At 41.7% G+C, this 12397-nt stretch overlaps 1 protein-coding gene across 6 annotated transcripts in view; it reads left to right on the top strand.

Moving 5' to 3' along the window:
• Positions 1-215: 215 nt before the first annotated feature.
• The window catches only part of GAPVD1 (GTPase activating protein and VPS9 domains 1), a 40752-nt gene continuing 28570 nt past the window's right edge, over positions 216-12397 (top strand). For 4 of the 6 annotated variants that reach the window (XR_014152676.1, XM_081847434.1, XM_081847436.1 and 1 more), the window contains exons 1-7: positions 216-434; positions 871-1714; positions 5554-5640; positions 6444-6578; positions 6686-6875; positions 8917-8997; positions 11580-11740. Coding sequence is in view for 5 of the 6 variants with exons in the window: in XM_081847434.1 (XP_081703560.1) it covers positions 250-434; positions 871-1714; positions 5554-5640; positions 6444-6578; positions 6686-6875; positions 8917-8997; positions 11580-11740 (1683 nt within the window). In the remaining variant the exon portion in view is untranslated. The remainder of the gene's footprint in view (positions 435-870; positions 1715-5553; positions 5641-6443; positions 6579-6685; positions 6876-8916; positions 8998-11579; positions 11741-12397) is intronic. The other 2 variants (XM_081847437.1, XM_081847438.1) reach the window with 1 other exon arrangement.

A 12397-nucleotide genomic window follows, 5' to 3' on the forward strand; every position in this document is an offset into this window, starting at 1 on the left:
CTGCCTAGATTTGATAAACTGAACCTGATAGGTTCCCTAGCTTCTAAGTTAAAGGGATAAGAGGGTGCTTGGGGTTGGCATATCCCAGCTAATTCTGCCAAATCATGCTAGCCACTGTGGTGGCCCCAGGTTCATTCAATCAGTGTACCATGGATTGACTGAACACAGTGTAACATGTCCTTGTCCATGGATCTCATTCTGTTTCTCCTTCACAGCAAGTCTCCAACGTCCTGCTGCCCCCTTTCAAAGATGGTGAAGCTGGACATTCACACATTGGCCCATCACCTCAAGCAGGAACGGCTCTATGTGAACTCTGAAAAGCAGCTGATTCAGAGATTGAATGCTGAGGTGCTGAAGACTGCTGAGAAGCTGTATCGCACGGCATGGATTTCCAAGCAGCAGAGAATTAACTTGGACCGGCTAATCATAACAAGGTAACTGCTGGTACATACAGAAATAGAAATGCTAATATCTGAAATTGGACAGTGCTTTGTGCACTGAAACACTGCAGAAATCACACATTCCAAATGTAAGCTTTCACGTTGCACAGAACTTTTGAGCGAGCATAAAGAAAACATAGCTTTGAGCTGGGTCGAAGGGATGCAATTGGGCGTGTATTTTATAGCCCTCTTGCAACCACTGAGAAGACTTACCTGTGTCTTGAGTTGGTGGCCGTCTCTTCATAGATGAGACTTTGAAATCTTAATATTTAGGAGATTCTCGCTAAATGTGTGTGTGTGTGTGTGTGTGTGTGTGTGGATATACTCAGCAAAAATAGGATGTTTTTCTTTCCATTGATTTTTTGTGACTTTGAGAAATTAAGATTTTGGGTGATCTAAATGGTTTCTATATATATTTATATTTTCCTAGCGCGGAAGCTTCACCTGCTGAATGCTGCCAGCATGCCAAGGTCTTGGAGGATACACTGTTTGTGGATGGGTACAAGCAGTTGGGCTTTCAAGAGACAGCCTATGGAGAATTCCTTAACAGGCTGCGCGAAAACCCTCGCCTTATTGCATCGTGCCTGGTTGCTGGAGAGAAGCTCAATCAGGAGAACACACAGAGTGTCATTCACACCGTCTTCACCTCCATCTATGGCAACTGCATTATGCCAGAAGATGAAAGCTACCTCCTCCAAGTCTTGCGCTACTTGATTGAATTTGAACTCAAGGAAAGTGATAATCCCAGACGGCTCCTAAGGAGAGGCACCTGCGCATTCAGCATTCTGTTCAAACTCTTTTCTGAGGGGCTCTTTTCAGCCAAGCTCTTCCTCACTGCCACTTTGCACGAGCCCATTATGCAGCTGTTGGTTGAAGATGAAGACCACCTGGAAACCGATCCCAGCAAATTGATTGACCGCTTCTCACCCACCCAGCAGGAGAAGCTCTTTGGGGAAAAGGGCACTGAAAAGTTCAGGCAGAAAGTTCAGGAGATGGTAGAATCCAACGAGGCCAAGCTGGTGGCCCTGGTGAATAAGTTCATTGGCTACCTCAAGCAGAACACCTACTGCTTCCCACACAGCTTACGTTGGATTGTATCCCAGATGTACAAAACGCTCTCATGTGTGGACAGGCTTGATGTTGGAGAAGTGAGAGCCATGTGCACGGACCTTCTCTTGACTTGCTTCATTTGTCCTGCCGTGGTCAACCCAGAGCAGTATGGGATTATTTCTGATGCCCCAATCAATGAAGTGGCAAGGTTCAACCTAATGCAGGTATAACCAGGTCTTCAAAAATATATATTCTCTCTCTCTCATAGTGCTGCTGTATTAGTCTGTAGTACCAAGAAGAAAATAGAGAAAGGTGCTGTGTCTAAGAAACAAAGTGTACTTTAAGTTTTTTTGGGGGGGGGCAGGTTAGGCATTCTTGATCCTCTTTAGCTCAGAAAGCAGACTTGTGGATGAATGTTGTCAAGAGGAATGGTGCAGTAAAAATGCCAAGGTAATCCAGAAACTTTGCCCCCCTCCAAAAAAAACCCTATACAGTGGTACCTCGCAAGACGAAATTAATCCGTTCCGCGAGTCTCTTCGTTTTGCGGTTTTTTCGTCTTGCGAAGCACGGCTCTTAGAGGCTTAGCGGCTATTAACGGCTTAGCGGCTTAAAAAAAAAGGAAACAAACTCGCAAGAACTCGCAAGACGTTTCGTCTTGCAAAGCAAGCCCATAGGGAAATTCGTCTTGCGAAGCACCTCAAAAAACGGAAAACTTTCGTCTAGCGAGTTTTTCGTCTAGCGAGTTTTTCGTCTTGCGAGGCATTCGTCTTGCGGGGCACCACTGTACCAACCTGGTGCTTTTGCAGGTGTTTTGGACTATACCTCCCATCAGCACAGTTGTGCTTATATAAATTGTAATTGAGAACACCTCTAGGGCACAGGGTTGGGGAAGGCTGCCCTGCATACCTTTTTAATCCACCTTTTTCCATTTTTGGTGCTGTGTCCCCCTTTTCTGCCTGCTGGTGGTGAGACCAGTTGTTTGCAGGCAGCCTCTTCAGCCTTCCTGTTAGCTGGTGGTTCATAGTTTTCTCTGGGCAAATGTTATTTTGTGAGCTGTTAGCTTTTCCTCTAGACCCACAGACAAAGTCCAGAACAGCTATGTCAGATGACTAGGAGCCAGAGAAGCAAATGCTACACAAACTTGAGGAAATAACTTTATTTTGCAGTGTAATTCCTTATTTAACAATCACATTCACATACAACATAAATACAACAGTATAATACAGAATTAAAACTTAAGGCCAAAATCTTGCAATATTCCCAATAAAGTAAAAAGTTTCTTGTACTTTACTGTACAAGCAGATGGGTTTCTAACTTTTTCATAGAAATGGCAAGGCTGGAGGGGAACTCCCACTGCTTAAAGCCACACTAGAAGTGTGAAGAATAGCTGTCGTCATTTGTTGCAAGAATTAATGCTTACAAACCCTTACTCTAGGCCAGGGGTCAGCACACGTTTTCAGCAGGGGCCAGTCCACTGTCCCTCAGACCTTGTAGGGGGCCGGACTATATTTGGGGGGGGGGAATGAACGAATTCCTATGCCCCACAGATAACCCAGAGATGCATTTTAAATAAAAGGACACATTCTACTCATGTAAAAACATGCTGATTCCCAGACCATCCAAGGGCCAGATTTAGAAGGCGATTGGGCCGGATCCGGCCCCGAGTCTTAGTTTGCCTACCCATGCCCTAGGCTGTTTTCATATTCCTACAGTTAGGTTGTTATTCATTAACCCTATATAGACTAGGACAAAAGTAAAAAAAAAATTCTAGTTGCCATTATAATTTTTTGGGGGGACCCAGGTGCTTGGAGTGGCCTTTCCAGCCCTGCTTATATTGCAGATAGCTCAACTGTCATAGTGTGCGTCTTTCTTCTTTGCTTAAAAGAACTGGGACAGCATCCAAGTTGCTTTATTTTATTTCCAGTTGTGCTACCAGAGTATTTTTCATTTGTTGAGATAAGGTGATGTTGACTGTTATTTCTCCCAGCACTACCTACTGCTGAGCAATTGAGCTCAAATAACCACTTTATTGTAAAAAGGTTGAATTTTTAAGAGGGATGTGGTTTTACAGTATCCATTACAAGGAAAGTGTGTGTATACAGGTTGTTTTGATGTTATTGTAAGCTAGGAGAGAACAACTTCATCGTACCTTTTGGGCAAAATCAAGAGTTCCACCAATAGCCATGTTACTTGGACTACCCTTTGCTACCAACAAAATTTACATTTTCTGGGTTGTTCCTTGCCTTCCAAGGACAGTTAGTGTGCCAGTCTAATTTATGCCATGCTGACCAGCTTTAAATTGCTGGTGTTCATACAGCACCATCAATGTAGATGACACTTTGTGGAGAGTTCCTTGGACAGCATAGATCTCTGCTCCCAAGGAACAAGGTGGAAATGAGAGACAGAGCAGAGCTGTGAAGGGGAAAGTTACAAGTGCCTAAAGCTTTGTTAGTTTTGAATGATGTTAAGATGGAGAGGTGGTGTATGTTACACATTTAGAGTGGTTGTTCTAGGCATGTGAAGACTGGGCACAATTGAAAGACACATAGACATTTCTCCTTTAGCTGGCAACTAGGTTAGTGATATATTTGCTTATTTGTTTTGTGACTCTGACAATATTTGAGATAGTTTCCGGAAGTAAGAACTTTTTTGTTTTGTTATACCTAGCACACAACACCTTGTGCTGTTTAAGAAACTTCATGGATATTCACGGTAGTCCTAGTTCTACAGAGCACACATCACACAACATATAAGCGTGTGTTACTTTTGCATTACCCATCCTGCTTTTGTAGGGGAGGGAATTAGCATGGGTGTTGCAGTGTAGAATGCATGAAGGCGTAAGATCAGATTTTGGTGGTCACGTGTTGTTTAGTATTCAGAGAAGAGCAGGAATGGAAGAAGGAGGGACTTGTGTACAGAGCGATGCCAACCTGCTGTAGCTGGCCCACTAGTTTCTAAGCATTCACTAGATAAGTAGTCTGATCCCTGCAGCTGTCAGAGGCCTGTCCTTTATTTTTGGAATAGCTGGATGCCCATTGGTATAACTGTGTGTGTGTTTTCTTCTCCCCCCACCAAGAATTTCTTGCTTCTTTACTCATGTAAAGGGCTGCAGTTGAAAAATGAATTGTGGTACAATCTTTATACCTGCTTCAATTACGGCCTTCTGCTTTGTACTGTAGAATTCAATGCCTCCTGTAGGCACACAAATGGACACTTTTTGATATTGACCTGTTATTTTCCTGCTCCTGCAAGGTCCTTGTCATACTAGGTTTCCTGTCTGTGAATGCCCTCTGCAGGAGAAGCTGACACCCTGCAGTTCAGCAAGACGCAAAAGACAAACTAAGATTTTGTGTGTTTATATAAACATGTTTATGGGTTCATTGCAGGTTGATGGATAGATGCTTGGTTGGTTTTGATGGACTCTTGGTTCATCCCAACTCTAGATGATAAAAGCTGAGATTTTCATGGATGTCATATTTATTGCCAGATGATTATTCCGTGTTTATGTGAAAACCATCTTTTGGCACCTGTTAAGTATGGATGGAAATAGAATGAGCAAGTTTAATTCAGGCTGGGAACTGTGGCTTAACAGATAAATTAGTTTGCAAACATTCCAGGTTCCCACAACTGTTCTGGCCACTGAGGACTCAGCTATATAGCTGCAAATAAAAGGTTTTAAGTGGAATATACAGTGTGACACTAGATGGTGATGGTGAGCTTTATGGGAAATTCAATGTATTTTTAAAAAGGCTTTTTAAAAAAGCATTTTCAGAACAGTTTTTATATGTGTGTAGGTTCCACCTGAGATGAAGCAAAGCTGATAAGAGGTAGCCAAAGTTTTTGTAAGGGAAATTGAAGTTCTGTATAGGCATGTTGCTGTGGAACTTTTCCATGTAATTGTTTTTAATTTTTGGAAAGAAAATACAGTTGTAATGTCTCAGACTTTGTGCAAGCTGAGTATGAATAGTTATTTTTCATCCGGTTTCAACTTAGAGGGTGGAGGCGGCTTTCTTTCTTTGTGGTAGTATTGCAATCCTGTCTTTAACTTGTTTCTCATTGTTAGGTTGGGAGACTTTTGCAGCAGCTGGCCATGACCAGTTCTGAAGAAGGAGACCCCCGCACAAAGAGTTACCTGGGTAAATTCGACAAAGTAAGAGCCAAAGCTATTGAACTTGTATCTCTGTGCATGCCAGTGTTTTTCTCATTCTGTATAATTTTGGAAAAGGCACCTGCAAATAGACTTTTGTTATGACTGTGAAGAGATTTAAGTGAGCAAATTGCAACCTTAAGAGGAAGTAGCAATAGGATCTGTAGTGTGCAAGAGCCACTATTAAATGTAAATGAGTTTCGAGGAACCTGTATGAAGAAGTGTGCTTTGGCATATATTGGTGGTTCCCCCCCCTTAACTATTAAAAACGTAGACCTGCTTGTATTCTTGCTGCATGTTTAAAATAATAATATAACAATTTCAATTTCTTACCTGCCTTTCACCATAAGTGAAGAAATTGGGATCAAGAGTGTTGGACTAGGACCTGGGAAACCTGGGTTTAAATTCCCACACAGCCATGTAGCTGTCTGGGTGTGATCTTCGGCCAGTCACTACCTCTCAGCCCAACCTACATCTCTGGGTTGCTTTGGGGATTAAATGTGGAGATGTAGAACTATGTATGCCACCTTAAGTTCCTTGGAGAAAAAGGTGGGATATAAATGAAATAAATATAACAATAAAATAAACTAAACAAAGATCCCAGCGTGGGTTACAGCAATTTAAAATACAATATTAAAATCAGTTTAAAACAAATACAAACAAAAGGTCCTAAATTCTTTCTTTATCTGTGTGTGTATCTCTATATCGTCTACCCACTTTGTAGGGGTGTACAGGTCTCTTGTTGAAGTGCTTGTATTGAAACAGCTCACTTGTCTGTCCTCCGCCCATCATTTTTTTCCTTGCAGGGTTGTGTGGCTGCCTTCTTGGACGTTGTCATTGGCGGACGGGCAGTAGAGACTCCACCCATGTCCTCGGTGAACCTTTTGGAAGGGCTGAGTAGAACTGTGGTTTACATGACCCATAGCCAGCTCACTGGCCTGGTAAATATCCAACTCCTTTTGGGCTGCAGGAGGAGACAAGTCAGAGTGTCTGTCGTGGGGGGGGGGGGTCTGCTTTGCTGCCTTTTAACATTGCACACTTTTTTTAGGTCAGCTTTATGCGGAACGTCATGTCGGGTGACCAGCTGAAGGAGGACCGCATGGCTCTGGAAAACCTGCTGTTAAACTTGCCCCAGAGCAAGCCAGGGAAAAGCAGCAGCCTGGAGATGACCCCATACAACACCCCACAGCTTTCCCCTGCCACCACACCAGCAAACAAGAAAAACCGGCTGCCTATAGGTGAGGAAGGTCAAGGCTCAGGCTTTTGCATGATAGCTTTTTCCAGCTCTGTTTTCGGATGCTTTCCTCTGCCTCTTTTGCTTTAGGACAGTGGAGTCTCCCCTTGACTAGTGTCAGTCACTTGGGTTTTAAAGTACAGTGGTACCTCGGGTTACGAACTTAATTTGTTCCGGAGGTCTGTTCTTAACCTGAAACTGTTCTTAACTTGAGGCACACTTTCACTAATGGGGCCTCCCGCTGCCGCTGCGCCGCGATTTCTGTTCTTATCCTGGGGCAAGTTCTCAACCCAAGGTACTACTTCCGGGTTAGTGGAGTTTGTAACCCAAAGTGTTTGTAACCTGAAGCGTTTGTAACCTGAGGTACCACTGTATATACCAACCTTTTCCACTCAGAGCCCTCCTGATGTGTTGAACTATAACACCCTTCTTCCCTGACCAATAGGATTTATTTCTTAAAGTTTTTAAAAAACTCATTATCCAATCCTTTCTTAGTATATCCAATCCAAATAGCTTTATTGTGCTTGCCATTGGCCATGACAAATCCGAATCAGAAATAAATACAAGCAAAAGGGATGCTGCGCCACAAATAAATCTCTATTTAATTGATCTCTATTTAGATCTCCATCTCTCTTACAGTTCACTGCTATATTGTCCAGGGTCTTCTTTCTGATCTTTTTGGCCGCCAAAGCAAAAAGGGCAAAATCCTTTTATGAATTCCTTCACACAAAATATCTCAAAGTGATGTCAGCAATAAAAATAATTTTAAGAAAAATATCTGTATATAACACAAGACCCACATGTTGACAAAATTAAAATTATTGTTATTCATTATACTGATTATCAACTTTCTTCAAAAAACTGAGCTCAAAGCAACCTACAAAAGCAAATGTTAGAAGTAGATATAAAACATGAATAAAAGGCAACCTAAAATTCAATAATATGTATTCAGGAGCAAATCCAGCACAGCCCCACTAAAAATATATATGCAGAGAATTATACTCCAAAGACCTGGGTAGATAACAATGTTTTAACTGGGCACCAAAGAACTATTTCATATGTAAAATACCCATTTTCAATTCTAATAGGGATACAGACTGGGGTAAAGATCCACCTAAAATACTTGTTGAAAAAGGGAGGCCTTCAATAAATGCCAACAAGACAAACAGGGTGATACCTTTCTTTAGTGTAAGAGAATTGCACTGTCAGGGGCTGATGGGAGTTGAAGTCTAAAACATCTGGAGGAAAGCAGGTTGTGGAAGGCTTGTATATGTACCTGTTTCGTTCCAAAGCCTAAGCAGCAAATGCACATTATCCCAACTCTCTATTCCTGTTGATTTGCTTGCTTCAAAAATGCCTCTCTTCAGCTCATTGATGGCACAGCCTGTCATAGTAAGTGACCCTTTTTAAGTAGGAAATTAAGCATTTTTTGTGTGGTGGGCTGCTATTGTTCCTGCTATAAGTTCAGGGCTGTGTACATTGTGCAGTTGACAGGGGGGTAGGGGTAAAGTTCAGAAATGCTTACTTGCACAACTTTTACATGATTTATTCCATTGCTGTAAGTTGTTTGAGTTACTTTTGTATAAAAAGCAACTTATAACTTTAAATAATAATAGTCAAGGAGAAGGGCAAATAACTAAAAGGGGAACTGGATTCAGCTTGTTATGTCTGCTAGACATTTAGCATCTCTTCTGGCTTCTGAGATCTCTACAGACATGTTTGCAAGTATGTCTTCACAATCAGGAAGCATAGTAACTTTCCCTAAAAATATCTCTGTATATACTCAATACGACGATTTCTGCTCCCAGTATTGCATTCTTTGGATTTTCTGCATCCATGCCAAATTGCGGTTGACACACAGCCTTACACAAAGCTGCACTTGAATTGTTGTTAAGCCAGAACCTCACAGTCTCAAATAATTATTGACTCCTCCACCTCACTCCAAATGAGGCATTTGTATTATATGCTTATTTTACAACTGAACCATGTTTTATCTCCTCCCAATGGCTTGACCTGTGTTTCTTTTTTAACGCTGTCCACTCAAGGACAACAGTTGGCAGCCATCACTGCCTGGGATACGTCTGCCACCAACCTGACAGCTCACATAAACCTTGTAACCCCATTTGGTGGGTAACTGAATCCTTCCTCTTTCTCAGTGTTTCTGCAAAGCCATGCTGTTGCCTTGCACGTCTGTGTCCACACCAACTGCTTTTTTAAAAGAAAGGCATCTTCCTTTTGTTCTGTTCAGAAGCTTGCTTTCTGTTTTTAAAGCTTTTTATATCTAGAAAGTGTTGGGAAGTCTTTGTGCATGAATGAAACTCTGACTTAGCATCTTGACTTTTAAGATTTGTGCAAGGGGGCGGTGGAAAGGAGTCCGCTGGTTCTGAATATTGGGTCAGAATCCTGCATGGACCTTTTGTGGTGGTAATTATATTATATGCTTTGATAGTCTACATGTGAAGAGATGTAAAAATAATGTGTCAAAAATGTTTGTGCAGTGTTCAAATAGTTTGCTAGAGAATAGGCACCCTGTTCTTCTCACTGAATTAGGCATCCACCTCTGATAATGGAGACATGCTTTCCCTCTGAGAACATGGCTTAATTTCTAGGCATTTAGGTCCCCCAGTGGCAGCTGATCAAGTGAAGCTGCCTCAAACATCACAATTGTGTGTATATTGAAGAAATCCACCACACCTTAAACCTTTGATCACAACCCAAAGAAGAGTTCAAACACTCCCTGGGCTGTTGAATTCTTGTGGTCTATCATCCTCATAATTTTCCAAGACTAACATTCCTGGGGACAACCTTCTTGCATGTAAACTTCATTTATGCCTAGCTGGTTTTGAATCATCATGTGCATTTTTTTCCTTTTAAGTCTTTCTAAATAACAGCAACCTATTCTCTAGATGCCTTTCTTCTATTATTATTATTATTATTATTATTGAAAAATGTATTATCCTCAGCTTTCAAAAACATCCTCAAGGCAGAGCGTTGACAAAAATGGTTTAACTTCAGTTGTGATGACCAGCTACCCTTTGGGATAGTTTATGCAACTGGCAAATTCAAGTGTTAATGTTGCAGATGGAATGGGGTGGTGTTTTTTCTTCATATTTACCGGTACATGTCACCCTGTAAAAAAACCCCCAAACGCCCTGTACCTTGAAAATCGGCATGTGAGGTGGAAGAGTTGAGTCTAACCTTGCAGATGTATTATCTTTCTACAGATAGACTTAAAAAAAACCTGGGGAATGTTCAAACATATAACTATCTTGCTGCGTGAAATGGTTCCGTTCAAGCAAAAAGAATACCACTTACTTTTGCTGGTCTGTGTAAACTTGCCATCTTGCAAGAATTAGAGAGTCATCCTTGTCTGGAATGGAACTCCAGCAGGGATGTAGACTTGAAATTCCATCATGTATTTTGTTCTGTGTTGTGTATGTAGAAGTCTGTCTTAATGTAGTAAAAGTTTTGAAAGTTTCTGTGTTTCTGTTTGAAGCATTTTATGCTTTATTCCAATGTTATGCATTTTATTTTTTGAAAAGAGCTTGATTTCTTTTTTTTTGGACGGGGGCAGAGGAAATGTAAGATTTTTCTGCACCCCCCCTCCCCCCGGTTTATGCTTGGCTCTTTGGGACTCTTTCTGGTGCTATGTCTGCATTTAGATATTACCCAAGATACGGGGCCCTCATTCTTGGTAATACTGTGGTTTTTGGCATGGAGTTCTTCGAGCAGCTGTCTAAATAGCAGGATCTGAATGCTGCCAGTGTGACTTTTTCCCCTTGCTGTGAGAGGAAGGCCCTTTCCTTTCTCATACATTTGCTTCAAGTTGTGAAGAGACACTGGCTATTTCATTACTTGTATCTAGGAACTAATTATCTCTCATTGGGGTAACTCCATTAAAGATATTTAACCCTCCCATTTTTATGGGGGATCCTGACTATTTTCTCCCTACCAGCAGTCCAAACACTGGGGAGATATTTCTTCTTTAACCACTGCAAGGCAGCTATTTTTCCACCAACCTGGTGCCCTCTGGACATTTTACCAGAGATTGTGTTGCATTAGGGCAGAGGAGATGTAACGACAGACACTTTGTCTTTCTTGAGAATAAAGCATGAACAAAAACCAGGGAAGCAGGAGTAACTGAATTCCTACTTATGGCTCCCTAGTGATTTTACAAAAGGGAGTAGTAAACAATGCAAGAAGAGCTTTGTTCCCCCTTTGGATGGTTGGATAAGATGCCCCTGTGCCTTGAGTAATTACACAGAAGCAGGGATTTTGGCAGGGATTTTTTCTCTTGCTCCCTGCAGCACTCAGATGTGGCAAAACCCACCTGCCAGTAAAGCATCTTCTGCACAATTAATGTATAAAGCTTCTGTCCACAGGACTGTTGGAAGATCTATGAGACATATAAACTACTGTGGTTAATGCCTGATAGCCAGAGGGCAGGTGTACATGTAAGGCTTTCCTTGACCCTTCTTCCTGAAGGCTCAGTGTGCTGGCTTGATGCTTGCAAGGCAACCCTCCCTTGCACATACTTTTCTTAACAGCTGGAGGGTGGCATCATATACTACCACTTCGTGCCAGTCTTTCAAAGCCATTTTTGCCTTTTTCTCAGCATGCTTGTATTAAGCATCACCCTATTGTATGGATCTTGCATTTTTGCCAGTCAAAAAATCCTTTATAAAACAACCCCCCTAAAATGTTCCAGCTACCCGAAGCCGGAGCCGATCGAATATTCAAGTGGACCAGCATGCAGACCATGATGGATTCTCTCAGGAGACGATACAAGAAGTTCAACCAGAAGAAGTATTGGTTATTTCTCTTGGGACTGGGCCCCAAATAACTCCAGGAATGATGTCAGAAAACGAGGTATTGACCCAGTGAGACTTTGAGATCTGTGTAGGTGGAAGTAGGTGCTGTGCAGCACAGGATGCTACCTTAAATTCAGATAGTACTAGGTGCTGTGGAACTATGAAAACATTAACAGCTGTTTTCCAACAGAAAACAAGCATCTGCCCCTCCTTGATCCAGCTTTCAGCAAACATGAAGTAGTACTTTCACATATGGGTTTGGTTAACTGCAGTTAGTATATATTGTCTGGACCCACAAACCATGGTCAGCATTAACAATGTTTAGTTTAAGCAAGCCAGTTTAAGAAATTGTACTTTGAAGATGACTTTTTTTTTTAAAAAAAGTTCATAATAACTTGTTATTTGAACCCAAAATAAGTTTTGGGTTAAACACAACAAGCTGTGGGTAACCAGAAGCAAAAGCTTATGAGCTCCTTCCTTCAGCCATATGAGAGGGCTCATTCATGTCAAAGTAAACCATGATTTCATGTGACATCTGAACAGTTGTTGGATGTGGGCTTTCTGGGTGAGGTGCCTATCACTTCTATATTCAGGACAATAAATGTTAAGACAGACACATGGCAACTTGATAATTCACCTCCTCATCTCCCCACCCCCGATGTGAAGGTGAAGAAGATGATGTAAAGGATCCTGTGATGTAAATGTTAGATTTATT

This window comes from Podarcis erhardii (genome assembly GCF_964252035.2).
Source record: "Podarcis erhardii genome assembly, chromosome: Z".
Taxonomy (NCBI): Eukaryota; Metazoa; Chordata; class Lepidosauria; order Squamata; family Lacertidae; genus Podarcis; species Podarcis erhardii.